Source organism: Nerophis ophidion, linkage group LG06, assembly GCF_033978795.1.
Source record: "Nerophis ophidion isolate RoL-2023_Sa linkage group LG06, RoL_Noph_v1.0, whole genome shotgun sequence".
In the NCBI taxonomy this organism is placed as follows: Eukaryota; Metazoa; Chordata; class Actinopteri; order Syngnathiformes; family Syngnathidae; genus Nerophis; species Nerophis ophidion.
This window is the reverse complement of record NC_084616.1, coordinates 48,775,845-48,795,431: the sequence shown is the minus strand read 5'-3', so window position 1 is coordinate 48,795,431 and position 19,587 is coordinate 48,775,845. Positions and strand designations below refer to the sequence as shown.

General features: G+C 39.7%; 1 protein-coding gene across 2 annotated transcripts; it reads right to left on the bottom strand.

Annotated features, from left to right (window-relative positions):
* Positions 1 to 75: 75 nt before the first annotated feature.
* On the bottom strand, positions 76 to 14,319 carry LOC133554835 (ras-related protein Rap-1b). Of its 2 annotated transcripts, XM_061904027.1 has the most exons (9): positions 14,218 to 14,319; positions 12,787 to 12,879; positions 9,516 to 9,603; positions 9,322 to 9,390; positions 6,096 to 6,152; positions 5,875 to 6,015; positions 3,406 to 3,549; positions 3,215 to 3,331; positions 76 to 3,176 (listed from the first exon to the last, which is right to left on the bottom strand). In XM_061904027.1, the coding sequence occupies exons 3-8, from the start codon at positions 9,570 to 9,572 to the stop codon at positions 3,245 to 3,247; spliced, it is 555 nt and encodes a 184-aa protein (XP_061760011.1). In that variant the 5' UTR covers positions 9,573 to 9,603; positions 12,787 to 12,879; positions 14,218 to 14,319; the 3' UTR covers positions 76 to 3,176; positions 3,215 to 3,244. The 2 variants fall into 2 exon arrangements, with proteins under 2 accessions (XP_061760011.1, XP_061760010.1); XM_061904026.1 differs by having other exon boundaries at positions 76 to 3,331.
* Positions 14,320 to 19,587: the final 5,268 nt, after the last annotated feature.

The window sequence follows — 19,587 nt, the reverse complement described above, 5'->3', positions numbered from 1 at the left end:
ACCCCGTTCTAAACTTCATGCAATATCAAAAATGAAAGTATTCGTTTTATTTTTTTAAACACACACAGAAAATGATAAAAATGTACTGAAGTTTAATCATTCATTAAAGCTGGAAAAAGAGAAACAAGCAATGTTTGAGGTGGCTTAGTACAATATATTTTTTATCTTTAAGACACACAGAGGCATTGCGCCCTGTCTGTCTATAAAATACTAATAGCCCCCGTATTATTCTGCAAAAACAGAAGTTTTATTATGAGAAACGTGGAAGGCTTGAAGGCTCTATAAACCAAGTCACTTAGGAAATATATTGCATGAAAACATGTAAGTATATCAGAGTGATGTCATTGTTAGTACAGAAATGTAAGAAGGCCAACATTTACATACTTTCTGTAGCAAAATCACACAATGCCCAAGATGGGTGTACAAAACCAAAAACCAGTGAAGTTGGAACATTGTGTAAAACTTAAATAAAAAATGAATAAAATGATTTGCAAGTCCTTTTCCACCTACAATCAATTGAATAGACTGCAAAGACAAGATACTTAACAATCGAACCCATAAATGTAATTTTTTCACAAATATTAGCTCATTTGGAATTTGATGCCTGCAACATGTTTAAAAAAAATCTGGCACAAATGGCAAAAAGACTGAGAAAGTTGCGGAATGCTCATCAAAACACTTATTTGGGACATCCCACAGGTAAACGGGCTCAATGGGAAAAGGTGGGTGCCATGATTGGGTATAAAAGCAGTTTCCATGAAATGCTCAGTCATTCACAAATAAGGATGGGGCAAGGGTCACCACTTTGTGGATAAATATATGAGCAAATTGTCATACAGTTTAAGAACATTTCTCAATGAGCGATTGCAAGGAATTTAGGGATTTCACCATCTAAAGTCAGGTGGCAGAGCGGTTAGTGCGACTGCCTCACAATACGAAGGTCCTGAGTAGTCAGGGTTCAATCCCGGGCTCGGGATCTTTCTGTGTGGAGTTTGCATGCCCCCCCCCCCCCCCCAAGAATGCGTGGGTTCCCTCAGGGTAGTCCGGCTTCCTCCAACTTCCAAAGACATGCACCTGGTTGATTGGCAACATTAAATGGGCCCTAGTGTGTGAGTGTGAATGTTTTCTGGCTATCTGCGATGAGGTGGCGACTTGTCCAGGGTGTACTCCGCCTTCCGCCCGATTGTACCTGAGATAGTCACCAGCACCCCCCGCAACCCAAAAGGGAATAAGCGGTATAAAATGGATGGATGAACCATCTATGGTCCGTAATATCATCAAAAGGATCAGAAAATCTGGAAAAATCTGCACATAAGTGGCAATGCTGAAAACCAGCACCGAATGACCGTGAGCTTTGATTTCTCAGGCGGTACTGCATCAAAAAAGTGACATCAGTGTGTAAAGGTTGTCACCACATGGGTTCAGGAACACTTCAGAAAACCAGTGTCAGTAACTACAGTTGTCGCTACATCTGTAAGTGCAAGTTAAAAGTAAACTATGCAAGGCGAAAGCCATTTCTCAACAACATCAAGAAATGCCGCCAGCTTTGCTGGGCCCGAGCTCATCTAAGATGGACTGATGCATCTGACAAGTCCACATTTTAAATGGTTTTTGGAAACTGTGGACGTTGTCCCCTCTGGACTGTTATAGGCGCATAGTTCAAAAACCATCATCAGTGATGGTAAGGGTTTGTATTAGTGCCCAAGGCATACGTAACTTAAACATCTGTGAAGGCACCATAATGCTTTTTGATTGATTGATTGAAACTTGTATTAGTAGATTGCACAGTTCAGTACATATTCCGTACAATTGACCACTAAATGGTAACACCCGAATAAGTTTTTCAACTTGTTTAAATCGGTCGGGGTCAACGTTAATCCATTCATGCTGAAAGGTAAGTACAGGTTTTGGAGCAACACACAGTATGTTGCCACCCGAGCAAGTCTTTTTCATGGACGCCCCTGCTTATTTCAGCAAGACACTGCCAAGCCACATTCTGCATGTGTTAAACTGGCTTGCCTGTAGTCCAGACCTGTCTCCCATTGAAAATGTGTGGCTCTTTATGAAGCGTAAAATACGACAATGAAGACCCCGGACTGTTGAAAAACTTAAGCTGCATATCAAGCAAGAACGGGAAAGAATCTCACCTCAAAAGCTTCAAAAATTGGTCTCCTCAGTTCCCAAACATTTACTGAGTGTTGTTAAAAAGAAAGGCCATGTAACAGCGGCAAAAAGGCCTGAGTGCCAGTTTTTTTTTTGCAATGTGTTGCCATTAAATTCTAAGTTTATGATTTGAAAAAAAAAATTAAGTTTCTCAGTTTAAACATTAAATAGCTTGTATTCAATTGAATATAACTTGAAAATGATCGGCAAATCAATATATTCTGTTTTTATTTACGATTTACACAACGTGCCAACTTCACTGGTCTCGGGTTTTGTATAACTTAACAGAACATGTTGAAATCCCAAAAAATGTCTATATGTACAGGGACAGTTTTAACATAAGCAGTATGAAACATATCAATCTGATCGAACAAAACTTACGTGGATTAATTGTCCCTAAAAAGACGAATTTGGGGGAAAATGTGACGACCATTGCTATCTAGCAAACAGTAGAGTATATTTTGGCTTTCAAATAATTCTTGGAATGTTGGCAGGGCCAATGGGAGACATTATTCATTTGACGGTTCTGCATCAGATTCAGCTACTTGTGAGTCACACATAAAAACTTGTCTATACACAAAAAGGATTAGATACCAATCAGACACATACATTTCCTCGTTTCGGGAGGTTTACAACTCAAATGCAGAGGGAATGTGGGATGGAAACTGAAATATGACTGTAACACAGCATGGCCAGCAGATGGAGTCATTGCGCCCAATAGACTATCAGTGAGGAAGATTCAGGCATTATGCTGTCTAACATCACTTTGTGATGTAGGGCTCCCAATGCCACCTGTCATTTCAAACTGAAGGAACCACTTACTAACCAAACTAATGTCCAAGTACACAACTGAAAACTAAACCTAAAATATTCATTTAAAATACAGTACTCAGTGGGCGGTGGAGCCCTGCGCTTGGCTAGAATCGAAGGGATTTCAACAACCCAGAGCTAATATTTGTGTCATTATGTGTGTGTGTGTGTGTGTGTGTGTGTGTGTGTGTGTGTGTGTGTGTGTGTGTGTGTGTGTGTGTGTGTGTGTGTGTGTGTGTGTTGGGGGTGGTTGGTAGTTGGAGGTGGGAATTTAGAGCAGCGTGCAGCACTCCTTCTTTTTTGGCTTCTTTTCCATTGGAGTTTTCCTGTTAATTTGTCGCACCAGATCATAGAAAATCTAGAGCCAAGAAAGATAAGTGAGCATCAAATAAACCCAATATTAAGTAAATATTATTGTGTAGATAAACTTACCTCATTCACATTGATTTTTGATTTGGCTGACGTCTCTAAAAAGGCACAGTTGCTCCACTGACGGGCCAAGTTCTGACCCTGCTCCTTGCCGACCACGCGCTCGTCCTCCAGGTCACACTTGTTGCCCACCAGGATCATGGGAACCTGGCCGACCAACAGCTATTGTTGTTTTACATAATATAAAATGACTCACCCAGAAGTGAGACACTTGTACTCAACAGGACATACACACCAAATACCGTAAAAGAGCTGCTATGAATTAGTAAAACAATCCCAGCATTTTGCACATCCTCTCGCTATCCAGAGTTAAAGACACAATGAGCAGAAGGAACCTCTGACATTTGCCACAAAGTACCTCCTCCCTCGCTATGTCTTTAACTCTAAGGCGTCAACTCGGGCTGCACGATTTAGAGAAAAAAAACTAATTGCGAGTGTCTTTCCTAAATTGCGATTCGATTTGCTAACTTTTTGTTTCATACATATATGAAAACAAAGCAAACAAAAAGACAAAGTGTGAAACTGCAAAAAAATAAGTGAAGGAATCCTTGTTACTTTTAGACTGCCAATAAAAAAAAAGGACCATCATTTCTGTAAGCAAAAATTTAACCTAAACGTCATAAAGTGCATTTCTTTCCCAGTTGGAAAAATTGGTCAGTGTCTTTTATTTGGTTGCTATCACGGCATTCTTGCTCATTTGTTCGTTTTAATAGGCTTATATTGCCCATCTAATTTGAAGCTGAACTATTCCCTCAATGGGACAATTGTCTTGGTAATTAATTTGTTTTCATCCAAATTTTTGTTACTTTACAGAACTTTTCACTGGCGAGTCGTGAGGCCCAATGTCTGTGCTTCCTAATCTGGTGGTCTTGCTCTCCGCCCACCGAGAAAAAGATTGTGTATGACAAGGGGTGTAACGGTATTATAGATACCGTGGTATTTTTGTTTCAAAGTCTCCAAAATAACATAATTGTAATGGCCGCATGGATCTATCCATGCATATAAGTGCTGCTAGTCACAATTAGCTTGTGCTCAGCTGCGAATAAGAGAATATACACTTATTGAAATTTATTTATGAATAATCATAAACTGTTACAGACATATCAAATAATATGAGTAATATCAAAATGTGGTAAAATAAAAGATATCGGGTGCTATCGGACGAGGCGAAAGTGGAAACTGACGTCAGACGCCACCTGGACCTCCTGTTAGCCAGATTGTTTTGCTGCAGAGCCACTACTTGGATCATATCCTCATTTTTAACCTTTTTTTTTTGTGTATTTACCATGGGGCAATGTACCTCGGTTGGTAAAGTGGCCATGCTAGCAACTTGAGGGTTCCAGGTTCAATCCCTGCTTTCTCCATCATAGTCACTGCCATTGTGTCCTTGGGCAAGACACTTTAACCACCTTCTCCCTGTGCCACCCACACTGGTTTAAATGTAACTTAGATAATGGGTTTCACTATGTAAAAGCACTTTGAGTCACTAGAGAAAAGCGCTATATAAATATAATTCAGTTCACTACCATTGGCCTGTGGGAGGATCTTGTCCAACTACATTCGGGCCTAAGGCAGGATACATTCCCCAGGATACAGCCTCCTGATAAACTTTCATCCAGAAAATATATTTGAGGCCAGCAAGGCCAAGCATCAGCTTGTCAAGTATATACATTAATAAAAGTTAAAGCGTTGGATAACTTCTTTGAGAAACAGCATTTTCCAGATTGTTATAAACATGCCCACTGTGGAGGACACTGCTTCTCAGAAAGTAAAATGTGAAAAACACTAAAGTGAACATAATTGTTTTACACTGGATTTTCACATTGTCACTTTAAAGACACGCAACTTTAGGTTTTTTTTTTTTAAATATTTGCTTAAAACAGTGGATATACCAAGACAATTATTTGCACTTAAAAATGTATGTTTGTACTAATAAATAGGCTTAGAAGATGTTAGCATTATGTTTGCGTTCAATTACAGTAATGTGTTTATTCTACACATTCCGGCCACTTAATTTAAACACTATAGTATTTTAAAGCCATTTTTTTGGACCTTTACCACAATAATATTGTACATTGGCCTTAATACAGTGGTTTCGTACCGTGAGATTTGATACCGTTACATCCCTATGGATGACTGAAAAGACAGCTCACTGCGTTGAGTTAATTCTACCGTTAAATAAACACGCCCAGGTGCTAAGTGCGACACACAGATAGACCTATTTCTCCTTGTCTGAGACAAAGAAACGCAATGTTAAAAGATTTTGATTGGCGATCATGTGTTTCACTCAAATGCCAGTGACGGCGGAGAAAAAAACAACCTCTGCCTCTTGCGGTTGCATTATCGCACTAATCAGAACCTTCATGTCGATTAATCGTGCAGCCCTAGGGTCAACTAATGCGTAGATTCCCAGAAATTGTTGGTTACAACTATGTAATAAGCATTAAGTATTACTTGACGCATCACACTCACGTCCTCTGTGTCCTTTACTCGCAGGATCTGCTCCCGAAGGTCCTGCAGGTCATTAAATGTTGACTGTGCTGTGATGGAGTAAACCAGAGCAAAACCTTGGCCGTTTTTCATGTAAAGGTCCCTCATGGCCGTAAATTGCTCCTAAGGAGTAAAGAACCGCCACACAGCATGTCAGTAGACTGTTGAGGTCACATAGTGAGCAAGTGTCTTACTGTACTTACGGTTCCTGCTGTGTCTAAAATCTCTAGCATGCATTGCTGTCCATCGACTTCCACTTGCTGCATGAGAAAAATATACAAACATACTTAAACATACAATACTGCACGGATGTTGAAAGCCACTATTAGATTTGGGGGTTTAACAATAATGATGACAATACACAACTGGCATACTAGTTGCTAGAAAGTTTTACTACATTATATACCAGGGGTCACGGTGTCAAACTCATTTTAGCTCAGGGCCAAATGGAGGAAAATCTATTCCCACGCGGGCCGGACTTGTAAAATCATGGCATAATAAAGAAAAAACAACTTCCAAATTATTTTCTTTGTCTAATTTTGGCCAAAAACAGAACAAGCACATTCTGAAAATGTACGTCCATCCATGTTCTACCGCTTGTCCCTTTCGGGTTTGCCGGGGGTGCTGGAGCCTATTTCACACACGTCAAGTTAGTTTGGAAAAGCAACCAAATGTTTCCTCAAATCGCCACATTGATGACATCCACAACCGCCACATCACATTCATTTATCATCATTCAAATATTACAATTGTAATACAATCCAAACAATTGTCCAAATTACACTATAATAGCCAAATTATTGGTAACTACAAACTTAACCAATGGTAGATTTAAGCATTAAACAAAATAGAACAAACAACAAATGTAGAGATACACATTTTTACAATGGAGTTCAGAGTGCACACTGTGCAGTCAACCAATTGCGAGCGCTGCACGGAATTCTAACTACAAAGATCAAGTTGACTTAAGTCTTTCGATCTTACTGTTTAGTTATTTTATCTGTTGAGTGGATAATTTACAATTAAAGAAGGTATTTGTGTGTCGCTATAGCATTAGTCTGCCGCCAGCCACAACAAGAGCAGCTGATTGCTTGCACCTACACTGATTGGAGTAGCAGCAGCCAATCCAGACGGTACTTAAGGTCAGCTGACACGTCATCTTTAAAGGTGTCATGTGGATTACACTGGAATTGCTCTTGCGACATCCAGTGGACACCTTTAGAACAACAGTTCCTTATTCTTATTAAAAAATTGCAGCTCATTTTTGTACTTTGCAAACTCATCTGGAGGGCCGCTGGCCTGATGCGGCCCACAGGCCGTACGTTTGAAGCTCCTGCTATATACAAGTGGTACCCATTACATCGGAGGGAGTGTGTGTCGCTCGCATGGCATTAAAAAAAAAGTAAATAACAACAGAGGGTTTGTAAGATGGACGGTGATGTGGGGTAAGCTTAGTATAAAGAAAAGACAGCAGTCAGAAAAACGAAAAGGCACTTTTTATATAAACACTGTCTCTCACACACTGCACAAGCACCGTCAAGAGCCCAAACAACAACCGGACAAGTACAACCTTCAAAATAAAAGCGTTTTGCGCTAGAACCTTTGGTCTCAGAAAAATAGCAACATCTATCATATATCACCTATTCGCTTAAAGCTCCCATGTCTGAATGAGACTAACAAGTTGGCAGAACCCTAGCTTTTAATTTAAGATGTGTAGCGAAGCATGTCTTCTTTTACAAAGTTTTCCTATGTCAAGTAGTGGAGGGATACACAGGCCAGGTTTATCTTCTAGCTAGGAGAGGGTTGGAGGTGGCATAATGTCCATGAGGAGGGAGGATTTTCTTAAAGGGGAACTCCACTTTTTTGGGAATTTTGTCTATAATTCAAAAATGTATGTTTGTACTAATAAATATGCTTAGAAGATGTTAGCATTATGTTTGCGTTCAATTACAGTAATGTGTTCATCCTACACATTCCTGCCACTTAATTTAAACACTTTAGTATTTTTAAACCATTTTTTTTTTACATTTACCACAATAATATTGTACCGTGGCCTTAATACCGTGATATCGTACCGTGAGATTTGATACCGTTACATCCCTTTGGATGACTGAAAAGACAGCTCACTGCGTTCAGTTAATTCTACCGTTAAATAAACACGTCTTTTTAATGAGTTGTAACTCGTAAAGAAAAAGAAACATAAATAAAAGTCCGCTTACAATGCAGCCAATGGGAGCCATGAGTCATTGCGTCTCATCCAACCATAAAAACAAATAAAAAAACATCCAAAAACCGCCAACCTATATATTAACCAAGTATTAACAATATGGTTTTTATAAGCGCTAACGTTAAGGATCTACATTTAGCAGATAATTTTTTAGAGAGGCACCTTCCTTATGCTGCTGTAATGACACCCTTAGCTGGTGAGCTGCTTTCTAATGTCAGAGCTCACGAAAGTAAAATCTAGATTTAAAATCTTGCCTCTCACCTTGATAGTAAAATTATATGGACAAACTGAGAAGTTGGTACAGTTGGACAGCCAACTTAGACCAGGAAACGGCGTGAAAGACACTGATTTGCACCCACCCTTCTTTTCAACTCTTTGGGAGGACTATGATTAATTCTTCATCTTCAACAGGGATGTAATAACATCCTAACAGCTACCATTGTTGTGAGAGCATACATTGTACAGTAATTGATGTCTTATTATGTTTGTTTTATCATAAAGTCTGTATGAGTAATCAGTGTTGTTGAAGGAAAAAGTGAACGTTGTGATGGGTGTATGAAATGTATGCGCTGCTGTATGCTTGAAATGAGCAAAATAGGTAAATATTGCATGTTATGAATATGTATGTTACTACGGTACATATATAATTACAGAATGTATATAAAACCTTGATGGAAGTGTTTGGATTTTTTTTAGACTTTTATAGGTAGAATAGAGCAACTTCCATAGGCTGTATTGAAAGTGGACCTCTGCTCACGTTTATCAAAAACGTGTATATGTATATGTCTATGTCTAAAATAATTAGGATCTTGAATGATGGTCAATATTCCAAAAAAAGGACAGTTCCCTTTTAATGATTTCATGAAAACATTAAACTACAAAAGCAATCGTATGAGCAGACCTTAAAGAGAGGTGTCCACCAGGTGGTTATCAGGCTACTTCCTGGTCCACAGACGATGAGGAACAGATGTGTGGTGACATGGTTCCACAGTGACTCAAATTGTTAGAATACATTTCTTGACCCACTTTACAAGATTGAAAGGAAAACTGTGTCGTCTTTTTGCACAGTTCTGCCAACTGTTAATTTACTGTTCAGATGAGGAAAAAGTCAAACTAGAAATGGTCATTGTAAAGCACTAACAATTTGAACAAATATGCAATAGTTTGATTTAAAAGTGATTTTAGACATATTCCAAGATTACCTTTCTGTAGGAGTCTTCGATTGTTGGGTCGTACTTCTCCACAAAAATACCTTGCACAAACTGGACCGTCTGGAATGGACAAAATAGGGCAAACATCAAGAAGCTATAAGATTAATGTCTCTCTTCTTTCATACACGTTTGTGTGTAATGTGTAATTTTTCACTCAAAGTAGTTGAAAAATATAAATCCCTCACCAGGGCAGATTTCCCCACGCCTCCTGAACCCAGTACCACTAGCTTGTACTCGCGCATGGTGGACAACTTCAGGGGAGACTGCAAGGGTCTGTGAAAGGACGGAGTTGGTCAAAAGGGTGGATGTGTCATGTTCAGCTGCAGTGAACATACTTCAGATACACACAGAACAAAGTTGCTTTTTGCAAATGAAAATTTTAAAAACGGTTTTAATGATAGTTGCCCTAAAACTGGGGTGTAAACGGAATAGCATAGGTATGTGCATTCAATGTATCTTCAAATTGCCACCTGATAATGATCTTGTTCTTTGCAGCTGCAGAACATATTTCTCCAAAAGCAAAGAGTACTGAGCCCCTAAATAACGCAAATGGTCAATCAGGGACTCATCTGCAGCAGTGAACACATCTTACATCTGCTGCTATAGAAAATGTAGCTGAATGAAAATCAAGACTAGCTTATTAACAAGAACGAATCTGGCTTAAAATTTGTGACAGACAGCAAGGTAGCAGGAACCGGCAAGAGATCTTCAAAATCGGAGCGCAGCAGCCAGTCAGAGCCAAAAATAACTCCATGTCATTACAATATAGACAGGAGAGGTCATGGAGAATGACCCAACCCCCATAAGCTCAGCCTGCAAAGCAGTAGGATGTTTTGGCAACTTTTGTCAAAACCTTTTGAAAAAGGTGACATAACATAATAGACTCCAGTGAAAAACACTGAGTGACACAGACAAGAGTATTAGACCACACTGCAAGTACTAGAGAAAATTTAAGAATATTACAGCGTCCACTCTTGAGGGAAGACTTTCTACAAGATGTTTCACTGTGTCTTAGGGACATTTTGTCCATTCATTCTGAAAACATCTGATGACATCAGAGATATTGGACTGGAGAGAGGGCAAAATGAGGGGTCTGGTCAACTCCTGATTGTTTTATTAAGACGTGCGTCTGAATATTCTTGCGTTTGTGTATTTGCGTTTTGAACCACTTCGGGGTTTCTGTAGTGTATATATGGTATTGTTCTTACATGTCCTTATTTTTAATTAGAGATAGAAACTGATACCAGGAAAAATAAATTTTTTTAGTAGAAGTCATAAAATACAAGAATTCAATTAAAATTTTACAGTAGCTGCATTCGCATTAAGACCTGAGGATCTTGTCAAGTTACTTTGGAGCAAATATTACACAAACTGAAATAGACACACAGAGATAAGCCTATAATATCATTGTCTCATTTTAATGGTTGATTATATCGGAATTATCGATGTGACGTAGGGCTGAGCGATATTGCCTTTTTTTTTTAATACCGCAATATTTTTAGGCCATATCGCGATATACGATATATTTCTCGGTATTTTGCCTTAGCCTTGAATGAACACTGGATATATATAATCACAGCAGTATGGTGATTCTATGTGTCTACATTAAAACATTCTTGTTCATACTGCACTAATATATGCTACTTTTAAACTTTTATGCAGAGAAGCAAATCACAACTAAGTCAATTTACCAAAACTGTACTTATTAAAGTTATTAGCAGGTGACTTTTCAAATGATGCTACATATTAGCAATAATGCTACTTTTGGTAGCAACGCTTGTGCCCCACTGACAAATTACGGTTGTCTGTACGACATATCCCCGCTTGAAGCCGCACCACCGCCAGACGATGGGCCCCAAGCTGTTTTTCTTTGGAATTAATTCTTCCTTTATTTGTTACGAGATTCGCAGCTTCTTTCTCTTGCAACAACCCGCTAGCATCACAGCTAACGTTAGCCACGCTGCTACCTCTCTGCTGGGCAAGGGCGTGTACGTATGTGACATATGACGTGACAGTATGTGATGTATGTAAGAATGTGCGCCTGCTTGTCTGTGAGAAGGAGACACAGGTAAGAGCGAGGAGAGCCTGTAGTGTAATGCCTGCAGCTAAAAACAACTGCGTGAGAACGTCTACTGGAATATTACGATATAGTCATTTTACATATCGCACAGAGACAAACCCACGATTTATATCGCATATCGATATATCGCCCAGCCCTAAAGTGACGTCATAATTGCCATTATCGGTCCATAATTGCCATTATCGGTCCATAATTATCTGCCACCATTAATATTGTGCATTCCCTGTTATTTTCGTTATTTGCTGAATTAATTTGACGAAACAGCTCAATATTTGAACCCAAATGCAATTATATTGTCAGAAAGCCGTACAGGAACATTTTGTAAATTTTCTAATTGAATGCACACAATACAATACTGAAATAAATAAATAAAAGCAACAGTATCAATAATAATTTATGTTTTTAGTCCATTAAAATGTTTTAAATTGATTCTCAAAAATGATTGATTTTGAACCGGAATAAAGAAATTGCAATTTGGATTTGAATAGATTTTTTGAGCACCCCTACTGACCATATAACAACACTTACAGCAAAGGAACATCCACCCATCCATCTATTTTCTATCGCTTGTCCCTCTCATGGTTGCAGGGGGGCTAGAGCCTATCCCAGCTGCATTCAGGCAGAAGGCGAGGTACATCCTGGACAAGTCGCCACCTCATCGCAGGGTCAACAGATAGACAACATTCACACTCATATTCACACACTAGAATTACAGTCCACCCTTTTTCTTGTACTTGTTGTGTATGTATATAATACATTACATGATAAGGTGGTAGATTCACCAATAAGAATATGTTGTATTTATATCAAGGAGTATTATAATACGATAATCATACATTAATTTGCAGTCCAAACAGAGATTGTGAGGAACATGGACATCTCATTTAGTAGCCCCTTTGAATGTGTTAATGATACTTGGTCTTTGGTACCTTTGTCAAATATGAAGACTAACAATACAAAAAAACACTGTCACACTCGAGCAGCATTTGCAATTCTAAGTGTGACGTATGATGCTCCACCAGAAAACCCACACAGAAAAGGAGGCGCGCATACAACTTCACAAAAGAGCCATTGTAATGACAGGACTTGAGTACACATACAAACAGAGATCAGAGGGTGTATACATCACCATTATATGAGGTGCACCTACAGTAAAAGGTATGCAATGTATTTAAAATTAAATCCCACACAAAATCTAAACATATTTACATACTTATGTTCTAATAATCAGATAGGGTTTTTTGATAGCATTGCATATTCATCAATGCTGCCAATGTGTAAACAGAAACCTAACCCTACTGACAAAGAGTGCTGTTTGCACAAAATGTGTGTCGTAAAACAAAGCGCACACACATACTGTGAACAGATTAACCTACTGTGAAGACAGCAGCTGCAGATGCCAACTCCTTCTACATCTGGGGAGGGGGGCCCGGGAAATCCTTGGGTGCACAGATATCGGCAGGCAGGTGCTGAGGGTTCGCAGGGATCAACAAAGCTCGTCATTAATTCAAAAAAGGGGAAGGTTCATTCAAATGTTTGACAAAATTGGAAGAAAAATAACATTGTGTTGCTGAATTGGTTCAACTTCAAAGTGAAGCCAATCTACCCGGTGACCTACTTTTGAAATTAGCTGTCACGTGTTTAATCAATCAATCAAAGTTTGTTCATATAGCCCTTCATCACAAGTGTCTTAAAGAGCTATACAAGCCACAACGACATCCTTGGCTCAGATCCCTCATCAGGTCAACAAACAACTCAACCTGATGGGTTGAGCCCAGAAGCCCCCTCAACTCAATGGTGAACGGTGCAGCGGATGTCGAGTGGATATAGTTAATGTTGCGTTAGTCAACATATTTTTTAACAGTTTGGTGCTTTTGCAGTGAACTGTATTGTGCAAATCAGCAAAATACAACATCTGTATCACCCTATGGGAGTAAATGGACCAAAGTCAACATCCCCAAATGCCTTTTTTATGAGTCGTTAGAGTGTAAGCAAACGCATGAAATCACTTTTGAAACAACACAATAGATTGGCACCGTGTTGGAGTGACACGATAAGGTTTCCAATTCCTGATCACTTACATTTTACAGCAAAGCGGTACTCCAAAGGGAAGGGTGTGGCTATTAGTGTGAACAACTTGCCCACCACACAAAACAAGTAAAAAGCCACACATGTTAACGTGACAGCAAATTTAAAAACTTTATCGGTAAATTCTGTTGTTGGAAAAAACATAGCTGATAGCTGTGAAAGTACTAGCTAGTTAGTCGTGTATACTAACGAGGGAGGATGTTAAACACTGTTGACTAATAATAGATCGTCAGTATAGAAAAGCTGACCTCACAGTGGAGTTATATTACTACTCCATGTTTACCCGCAAATATTCAGACAACGAGGTGACTTATCAACACTTTCGTCAACACCGGGAGCTTTAAATTAGTTAGCCAGTTAGCAACTAGCTGAACTCTACTAGAGATCAGAAAACTTTTGTTTTCAACCATGTTTGCTGGTAATGTCAGCAATGACGCACGTTTTTCAACATAGCGATGAACTTAACGTGCATTCACTTAAAACAGGAAAGGTTATTGGCGCCGACAATTAGTTAATCATTAGCTTCAAATTAGCAACCCTTCTAGCTTGTATGCTAATACACTGCATCTCACAAGGGTGGCTCCACTACGACGAAGCCAGTGCCATTTTTAGGTTTCCACGGCGACTCCTAAGTGTTTGGGAAAAGTAATAAAAGGGATAAACTTTAAAACTGTCAATCAAATCACAAATTGTCCACGGAAGCCTTGCATCGTACTTACCGTGTTCCAGTCTGCTTGCCCTAAATCACACTGTGTGAATGTGCGGAAGAATAGAGATGGCGGCCGCTCATTGGTTTAGGCTTAGCCAATCACCGTGCTTCCATTTCAGGAATATATTTAAACAGCTGAGGTTCATTCATCCATCCATTTCTACCGCTTATTCCTTTTGGGGTCGCGGCGGGCGCTGGTGCCTATCTCAGCTACAATTGGGCGGAAGGCGGCGTATACCCTGGAAAAGTCGCCACCTCATCTGAAGTTCATATAGTATAGTATAGTATAGTATAGGAGTGGTTCTCAACCTTTTTTCAGTGATGTACCCTCTGTGAACATTTTTTTAATTCAAGTACCCCCTAGTCAGAGCAAAGCATTTTTGGTTGAAAAAAAGAGATAAAGAAGTAAAATACAGCACTATGTCATCAGTTTCTGATTTATTCAATTGTATATCAGTGCAAAATATTGCTCATTTGTAGTGGTCTTTCTTGAACTATTTGGAAAAAAAGATATAAAAATAACAAAAAACTTGTTGAAAAATGAACAGGTGATTCAATTATAAAGATTTCTACACATAGAAGTAATCATCAACTTAAAGTGCCTTCTTTGAGGATTGTAATAGAGATCCATCTGGATTCATGAACTTAATTCTAAACATTTCTTCAAAAAAATAGAAATCTTTAACATCAATATTTATGGAACATGTCCACAAAAAATCCAGCTGTAAACACTGAATATTGCATTGTTTCATTTTTTCACAGTTGATGAACTTACATTCATATTTTGTTGAAGTATTATTCAATAAATATATTTATAAAGGATTGTTGAATTGTTGCTATTTTTAGAATATTTAAAAAAAATCTCACGTACCCCTTGGCATACCTTCAAGTACCCCAGGGGTACATGTACCCCCATTTGAGAACCATTGTAGTATAGTATAGTACATAGTATAGTATAGTATAGTCTATGAACCAGTGTTTTTCAACCACTGTGTTGCGGCACACTATAGTGTACCGTGAGATACAGTCTGGTGTGACGTGAATGTCTTTGAAAGTGGGAGGAAGCCGGAGTACCCGGAGGGAACCCACGCATTCACAGGGAAAACATGCAAACTCCACACAGAAAGATCCCGAGCCCGGGATTGAACCCTGACTACTCAGGACCTTGGTATTGTAAGGAAGACACACTAACCCCTCTTCCACCGTAAATCCCTTTTCACCTATCCATCCATCCATTTTTCTTACGCTTGTCCCTTTTGGGGTTGCGGGGGTGCTGGAGCCTATTTTAGCTGCATTCCGGTGGAAGGCGGGTTACACCCTGGACAAGTCGCCACCTCATCGCAGGGCCAACACAGATTTACAGACAACATTCACACACTAGGGCCAATTTAGTCTTGCCAATCAACCTATCCCCAGGTGCATAATTGGGTTACAAATATTTTTGGCAAACCAGTATTTATAATCCGCAAATAATCAATCAATCAATGTTTATTTATATAGCCCTAAATCACAAATGTCTCAAAGGACTGTACAAACCACTATGACTACAACATCCTCGGAAGAACCCACATAAGGGCAAGGAAAACTCACACCCAGTGGGCAAGGAGAACTCACACCCAGTGGGACGCCAGTGACAATGATGATTATGAAAACCTTGGAGAGGACCTCATATGTGGGCAACCCCCGGTTGCCCACATGTGCCGTTGTTGAGTGTCTGTGCTGTCTAGAGCTCGGTAGAGTAACCGTGTAATACTCTTCTATATCAGGATGTGGCAGCAGGCAGCTAATTGCTTTGTTGGTTTCGGGAACATGGTTTGTCGTGATCACAATATGCAGCCGACAGCGGGAGGCAGTGTAGAGGTAAAAAAGAAACTAATGCTTAAATCAAAAATAAACAAAAGGCGAGTGCCACTAAGAAAAGGCATTGAAGCTTAGGGATGGCTATGCAAAAGGAAACAAAAACTGAACTGGCTGCAAAGTAAACAAAAACAGAATGCTGGATGACAGCAAAGACTTACAGCGTGTGGAGCAGCAGACGGCGTCCACAAAGTACATCCGTACCATGAATTGATTCGCGTGGACCCCGACTTAAAAAAGATGAAAAACTTATTCAGGTGTTACCATTTAGTGGTCAATTGTACGGAGTATGTACTATACTGTACAATCTACTAATAAAAGTTTCAATCAATCAAAGATGACAATCAATAAAAAAAATAGGAGCGCAAGACAGGAACTAAAATAAGTCACGGCGTGATGTGACAGGTCGTGACAGTACACCTACTTTGAGACGAGCCATAGTGATGCATGCTTGGTTATGGTTTGAATTTGTATCCAATAATTGCGAGGACTTTTTACTGTCAATATTGGCTGGTGAGTTTCATTTTTTGTGTTTTCTGCTCGTGGTGTGCCTCGGGATTGTTTCAATGTAAAAAATGTGTCTTAGCTCAAAAAAGATTGAGAAACACTGTACACTGCTATTTGCTGTATGTATTGTCATGTCTGCAGGAAGCTTACTGCAAAAAAATAAAAATACATCTATAAATTAAATCAAATAACCTCCAGATGTTGCATTAAATATGTGTCCTGGATGTACACAACATGCCACAATAGTATAGGTCAACGTTCTTTTTTTATACAATTTCCTTTTTGATGGAGTATCCAGTGACAATTATTTTTCCCATATCGTTTCCTTTTATAAACAAGATATTTGTTTTATCTTTGTGAGAGAAACAAGACTTTAAAAAACAGGAATGATTTACAATGTAATGCAGCATATTATTATGTGACCATGTTTTTTTTATTACAATTTTACAGCTACATTAAAATTATAAAATACAAAAGCATTTCAGACCGTTATTTTAACTTTTCGTTGTTTTGATTTTTTGTAAATTTTATGAGACACCTTTATTAGTCCTGTTATGATCCATCCATCCATCCATTTTCCTCCACTTATCAAAGGTCGGGTCGCAGGGGGAGTAGCTTAAGCAGAGAAGCCCAGACTTCTTTCTCCCCAGCCACTTTGTCCAGCTCATCGCGGGGGATCCCCAGGCCAGCCGGGACACAGTCTTCCTAACGTGTCCTAGGTCTTCCCCGTGGCCTCCTACCGGTCGGACAAGCCCGAAACACCTCGGATGCTATAATAAGCAGTTTTTCTTCTTGCTTAATTTACACACATGCATTTCTGCAACATTGTATATAAGAAGGTAACCTGGAGCCTCTCCCAGCTTATTTGGGACAAAAGACACATTACATCCTGTTCTAGTTTCCAGTCAATCACAGTGCATTTTCTCAAATTTTCATTCAAAGCATTTGTGAACTTTTCATGTCAATAGCCTTTCAATGTGAAATACAACTATTGTCCATACCAGGGCTTCACGGTGGAAGAGGGGTTAGCGCGTCTGCCTCACAATACGAAGGTCCTGAGTAGTCAGGGTTCAATCCCGGGCTAGGGATCTTTCTGTGTGACGTTTGCACGTCTTCCCCGTGAATGCGTGGGTTCCCTCCGGGTACTCCGGCTTCCTCCCACTTCCAAAGACATGCACCTGGGGATAGGTTGATTGGCAAGACTAAATTGGCCTTAGTGTGTGAATGTGAGTGTGAATGTTGTCTGTCTATCTGTGTTGGCCCTGCGATGGCGACTTGTCCAGGATGTCCCCCGCCTTCCGCATGATTGTAGCTGAGATAGGCACCAACGCCCCCAGCAAACCCAAAGGAAATAAGCAGTTGAAAATGGATGGATGAATGTCCATACCATTTGTACAAACCCCGTTTCCATATGAGTTGGGAAATTGTGTTAGATGTAAATATAAACGGAATACATCCATCCATCCATTTTCTACCGCTTATTCCCTTTTGGGGTCGCGGGGGGCGCTGGCGCCTATCTCAGCTACAATCGGGCGGAAGGCGGGGTACACCCTGGACAAGTCGCCACCTCATCGCAGGGCCAACACAGATAGACAGACAACATTCACACCCTAGGGCCAATTTAGTGTTGCCAATCAACCTATCCCCAGGTGCATGTCTTTGGAAGTGGGAGGAAGCCGGAGTACCCGGAGGGAACCCACGCATTCACGGGGAGAACATGCAAACTCCACACAGAAAGATCCCGAGCCTGGATTTGAACCCAGGACTGCAGGACCTTCGTATTGTGAGTACAATGATTTGCAAATCCTTTTCAACCCATATTCAATTGAATGCACTACAAAGACAAGATATTTGGTATTCAAACTCATAAACTTAATTTTTTTTCCAAATAATAATTAACTTAGGATTTCATGGCTGCAACACGTGCCAAAGTAGTTGGGAAAGGGCATGTTCACCACTGTGTTACATCACCTTTTGTTTTAATAACACTCAATAAACATTTGGGAATTGATTAAACTAATTGTTGAAGCTTTGAAAGTGGAATTCTTTCCCATTCTTGTTTTATGTAGAGCTTCAGTCGTTCAACAGTCCGAGGTCTCCACTGAAGTATTTTACGTTCATAATGCGCCACACATTTTCGATGGGAGACAGGTCTGGACTGCAGGAGGGTCAGGAAAGTAACCGCACTCCTTTTTTACGAAGCCACGCTGTTGTGACACGTGCTGAATGTGGCTTGGCATTGTCTTGCTGAAATAAGCAGGAGTGTCCATGAAAAAGACGGCGCTTATGTTGTTCCAAAACCTGTATGTACCTTTCAGCATCAATGGTGCCTTCACAGATGTGTAAGTTACCCATGCCTTGGGCACTACTGCACCCCCATACCATCACAGATGCTGGCTTTTGAACTTTGCGTCGATAACAGTCTGATGTCAGTTATTGATACAGTGCCGTCTGATGGATCGAAGGTCACGGTCATTCAATGTTGGTTTCCGGCCATGCCGCTTACGTGGAGTGATTTCTCCAGATTCTCTGACCCTTTTGATGATATTATGGACCGTAGATGCAATTGCACTTTGAGACACGTTGTTCTTAAACTGTTTGACTATTTGCTCACGCAGTTGTGGACAAAGGGGTGTACTTTGCCCCATCCTTTCTTGTGAAAGACTGAGCATTTTTTGGGAAGCTGTTTTTATACCCAATCATGGCACCCACCTGTTCCCAATTAGCCTGCACACCTGTGGGATGTTCCAAATAAGTGTGTAATGAGCATTCCTCAACTTCTTCAGTATTTATTGCCACCTTTCCCAACTTCTTTGTCAAGTGTTGCTGGCATCAAATTCTAAAGTTAATGATTATTTGCAAAAAAAATGTTTATCAGTTTAAACATCAAATATATTGTCTTTGTAGCATATTCAACTGAATATGGGTTGAAAATTATTTGCAAATCATTGTATTCCGTTTATAATGATATCTAACGCAATTTCCCAACTCATATGGAAAAGGAGTTTGTACTTAT